The sequence below is a fragment of the Pistacia vera genome, unplaced genomic scaffold (genome assembly GCF_008641045.1).
Source record: "Pistacia vera cultivar Batoury unplaced genomic scaffold, PisVer_v2 Contig377, whole genome shotgun sequence".
NCBI classification, from domain to species: Eukaryota; Viridiplantae; Streptophyta; class Magnoliopsida; order Sapindales; family Anacardiaceae; genus Pistacia; species Pistacia vera.
Window position 1 is genome coordinate 521,376 of NW_022196198.1, and position 5,345 is coordinate 526,720.

General features: G+C 34.6%; 1 protein-coding gene across 1 annotated transcript; it reads right to left on the minus strand.

Moving 5' to 3' along the window:
* Positions 1-1,141: 1,141 nt before the first annotated feature.
* Positions 1,142-4,999, minus strand: LOC116140747 (pyruvate dehydrogenase E1 component subunit beta-1, mitochondrial-like). The gene is made up of 8 exons (XM_031426326.1): positions 4,919-4,999; positions 3,704-3,772; positions 3,561-3,610; positions 3,206-3,263; positions 2,960-3,045; positions 2,895-2,915; positions 2,578-2,662; positions 1,142-1,270 (listed from the first exon to the last, which is right to left on the minus strand). Exons 1-8 carry the CDS (start codon positions 4,997-4,999, stop codon positions 1,142-1,144), a joined length of 579 nt encoding a protein of 192 aa, XP_031282186.1.
* Between the last annotated feature and the right edge of the window lie 346 nt (positions 5,000-5,345).

The window sequence follows — 5,345 nt, forward strand, 5'->3', positions numbered from 1 at the left end:
TTACAAGTTTCTGTGTATTTTATTATTAATAAATAAAATATATTGAAATTTGTAATTTATTAATTAAAATTAGAATTGAGAGTGAAATTTAACTTTAAATGTGAAAAGTCAAACTCACTCTTTAACTTATATTTAAAGAATAAAGAGTTTGTTAAAGTCTTATTTTTATGGATAAACTTTTTATAATAAAGAGTTTAGGTCATATAAAAAAATCTTATAATGTCCCAATTGTAAACCATATATGCAATGGCCTTTTGGCAATCAATCTTCCTCATGGCTTAGCTGTTAAGCCATTCTTTGGGCTAAATGGCTAACCCTTATTTGCTAAACTTATTTGGAAAATAATACAGTTACAAAAAATAGCACACAGAATTAATGCAACAAATAACGTGACAAAATACTGAACGTCGATTAATATTAAATTATAATTAATCAACGATCAAGATTATATAACATCATTAGATGAATGAATTCAATATGCTATTTTTGGTAACGGTAACATTACTCATCTTATTTTATTAGCTAGGCTGCGCAAACGATGCCTACGTGTCCACTTTCCAAGATCCTACGTCATTGAACCTATTCTAGGCTTCATAGGCCCATTTCTGGATCCAGGTTGGATCCACCATCCTTCGGGCTTGCAATGGGCATTGTTTTAGGTCTACCTTTGTGCGTTGTCTAGTGTGTTATTTAGGCTTGTTAGGTCTAATGTGATTTGATCATTTTGCCCTTTTATATGATAACCCCTACGAACTTCTGCAAGCGAATCCCTTCTGTTTTTTTTGGCAGTATTATTATGTTATCATATTAACCCTTACATTTTGTTATCAATTTATTCATGACAGTATTTTATAGAAAGTTTAATTTGAGCTGATATGTAGTTTTTTGGCAGTAATGCTATTTTCTCTTAATTCTTCTCCTTAATGTTTATATATATATTGTACTATTTGTATATGTTTATGAAATGTATATTATGTTCATATGTGTTTAATATAAATGAAATAATGCATATTTAAGTTCAGCGGAACCGAACAGGGAATGACTCGCAATCTGAAGCACAAAATTTCCAGTTCACAAAATCTTTGGTAAAAGAAAAATGAAGATTCCTAATTATCATTATAATCGAATACTGAGCAACTACTTACAGCAACTCATTTTCGAGGAAAGAAAACACAGGATCGGGATCCCTTATAGCGGCTTTTAGCAGTCCACGGGCATCTTCTGAACTATACGGAGACAGTACTTTCAACCAGGGCAAGAGGCTACCAAGCTGCATAACCGTAGAGGAAGCCAAAAAGAGCATTATTGATACTGGCCCCCATTAACTCGAAAACCAAATGGTATTAGAAAAATCATAAGCAATTAAGGGTGAACACAGGGTCTCATACAGGATATAAATAGACACAATTTAGATTTGGAAGGAAAAGATAACTAATAAGGTGATAGGATAAAAAGAATATTTGGGGATCCATACATGAGAGTGTTGAGCACCAACTCCAGCAGCAGCACATTAGGCCCTCTGAAAACAATGGGAACATTTATCTGGCCAGCAGACATGTATAATTGATTTTGCAGCAGAATTTATGATGTGGTCAATCGCCCGTAATAGAATCAAATAACAGCTATCAACAAGAGATATTCATCAAAAGAAATATAATTAGGAAATACTCAAACGTAAACAGTGAAAATCTGTTAAGCAGGCATTAAAATCCATCACTGCCAATGTAAAAGATTGACACAACATAGAAGTGGAATTATAAATGCTATGCCCATGCCTCAATCACCCATAGTGTACAAGGATTTTATTACTAAAATTCAATTACGATGATAAGATCGCGAAACACAAATATCCTTCAATCATTCGAACATCAATAGGGTCCGTTTGGTTTGTATTTTGGATAGGATTTTGGAAATAATATTGAGTAGTTAATAGAGTATTATTACGAGGTAAAATTTAAAAATAACAAAAAAAACCCCTAGGTTTGCAATTTAACTAAACACCCCAATATAAAAAATTTGTAAAATACAAAAACACCCCCAACCACCAACAGTGTCAGATTCCGACCACCACACGGAATTGGGCGAATCTGGTGTTACGACGCAGAAACGGTGATCTGGCGGTCGTGCGTCGATTGACCTTTTGGATCGGTCGTCGACCCGCAAAAGCCAGATCCACTTGGATTTGGCCGAAAAGGCCAGATCGGCGAATTACAGCAGTTTCGGTCGTTTGTGGCCTTGTGCAGATTCGCTACCACGACGGTGGTTGCCGGAATCTAGCAACTATGGTGGGTGGGGGGTGTTTTTGTTATTTTTAAACTTTTTTCGGGGGGGGTGTTAATTAAATAATAAACTTAAGGGTCTAAAAGTAATAAACAAAATATAATAGTATTTCCTAAAATAATTAAACAAAAGTTTTTTGAGAATAGGATTGGGAGATAGGGTATGAAATAATAAACCAAAACGACCCAATATTCGTTTCCAAATAAAAGCTTTAACTAAGCATATATGATTCTAGCACTTTGTGAGAATAGACTAGCAGTTAATAAACTATAGGCAATCTAACATGAACCCACTGACCTGCATGGCGAAGTTAAACGTCATAAACTCCCAAACAGGCTTGAGACCATAGTAAGCAGCCCAACTCCAATCCAGTGAAACCAGCCTGTAAGCGATGTAACAAAAATTAAAATGCGCATACAAATGTCACCAAGAACTGAAACAATTAAATTCCATATTACATTATTATTAACGATTGATATAAGCTTTAGCAGTAAACTACAACGAGAGGGAGATAATCATCACTATTCCTCAATATTTAGTAACAACAACGTAATCAAGTCAAATAAAAGCAATAACTCGGTGATTGGGGTATCAGGACCCTCTCAGGACCATACTGTCCAAAAGCCCTTGGATATCTGTACAAAACAAAAAGTAAATGATAAGCAGAAGAAGTAGATACATTGCTGGCCTTGAAAAAACACAGAGAATAAAGATTATCTGCTCAAGAAGAAAGTCTAAACTGTAAGCACCCTGATATTCCCCAACCTGCACTCAAAAGGCATAAATGAAATTATAACATAATAAAAAAAAAAAACTTTATACAAAACATAATTCCTGATCATTTCTCCTCACCTCTTCACCCATCAAGAAAACTTTAGGATCCGCAGACATCTCTCATCAAGTGCAGAGGTCAAGCCTCTCTAACATTGATCTGCCTCCACAAAATCAATAATTCAGTTATTTTAGGAGGTAAAACAGCATGCCTAAGCAGAAAAGACTAAAACAAAAGATGATTCTCCATAACATCTCCCAAAACGACTAACACTTTTTAACACAAAAGAAAAGGAAATATACAAAGAATTACAAAAATAAACATGTAACTTCTCAAATCCAGATAGTTAAACCCAATAAAAAAACACTGTCCTCTAACAAAATTCCATAACCAATATGACAAAAAGAGACATAAACTCAATGTAACTATATATAACATAAAACAAACTATCATCCTAATGCCAAATTCAAAACAAAATGCAAAAAACTATAAGGTAGAGGCACAATACCTCTTAGCTGCAGACGAATAAATCTCAACGCCGACGCCCGGACGTATTCTCTGATAAAGAAAAATGAAATAAAAAATAAAAACATTAAAGCCTATAAAATAACACAAAATGAAAAAAAAAAAAAAAATCTGAAAAAGGCGTACCATAGCCGGAGAAAGACCAGCAGTCTTTCTGCCTAAAATTCCCAACATGTTATCTCTTTCCTTTAAAAGCTGCTCCAATTAACAACAACACCTAAATTAAAAATTGTTAGAACAAAATATTATTAAGAAATTAATTATACGCAAATCAAACGAATGACTGGTGTTAGGTATAAGCAATAAAATCGAGCTCAAAAGAAAGCAAGAAAAATGAAATCTAACGAAGAGATTTGAACGCAGACGCACCTCGTTTGTTTTTGAAACGGCTAAAGACGAAATAGCAACGATCCGATCGCCGAAAAAGAGTTATTATGAAATGAGCAGACCTACCACTACTTAGAACTGATATTAATTTTTATTTTTTATTTTTTATTTAATATTTTATATTTCCATTTAGAGTCTTTAGACCAATCTTTTTCTTTCTTTAGCATTATGTAGTTTTGCTTTGCCTCGATAACTATCACATGGCTGAGATTTAGAGTAGGCATTTTCGTACTTACATTGCCTAGTCATTGTGCGGTCAAGATTTGATCTTACGTCACTAGGGTACAATCGTCGGTTAAAATATAAAGATCTAACAATTTTTTGAACGGTCTAAATACATTGGACATACCAGTGCCCTTAACTGATTAATTATTTTTAAATGATGATAGATGTAATATTCCAATCTAATCAAAATATTTTTTTAAAGATAAGGTATCTTAAGTAACAGTAATATGATCTCTGTTGCAGAGAATAATTGCCTCCAATGCGATTCGTTGAATAGGTGGGTGTACCTATTGGATTCGCCAATCGCGCTGCACTTCGAAATATCTTTGCTAGTTTAATACCGTTTTTGGACATGTAGCAGGGACGTTGTGGTCATTTACGAAAGTATATGAGGCATATTGGTAGAGACTGTACTGGGAAACTGAAGTGACACTTGAAGGACCCACAGTGCCGCAGAGAAGAATCAACAAACGACAGCCGTTGATGAAGAAATTTAACTGAATAAAAAAAACAGTGAAAGTAGGTGAGGTGGGTGTGCCACCGAACAAACCACCCGAAACGTTCCTAACTACTAACCAATTGGGGAATGTACTAACCAAACCAACCTTGGTTTTCTAATTTAGCATCAACTCATTCAAACACGGTTAGAAATTCTTTTTGTCAACCTTGTGTTCTATGGAGAATTTCTTCATGTTATTAACTTTGTTTTTGGTTGATTTACAACAGTACCGTGATCTTGAAAACTCGTAGGCTTGGGCCTGGTCTTTTCACGCCAATGCCTCCAGTTCTAGGAGTCTTCTCACCCTGCATCTTCTACGAGCACAAACATAGGTCAAAGGGGCTAGTAGGAGGACTACTGGCGGTAGGTAAATCACAAAAGTAAAACGAAAATTTGACACCTATTAGGTCTATCGAAGGCTGTATAATATATTTAATAGTTTATACAAGGATAAATATTAGTAAGTGTTCATGGTGTTTTCAAGAGGTAAGTAAGGAAAAAGCATGCTTCTTATCTAATTTTGTTTTGTTTCACTTGCTAAATTAGCAAAAGTCGTTCTTTATACTCAGCTTGGGTTACGCACATGCCTACTTCTACTTGTGGTACCTTGTGATTTCGTACGGTCAAGCAATAAATACAGTGTAGCTTAAAAAGGAT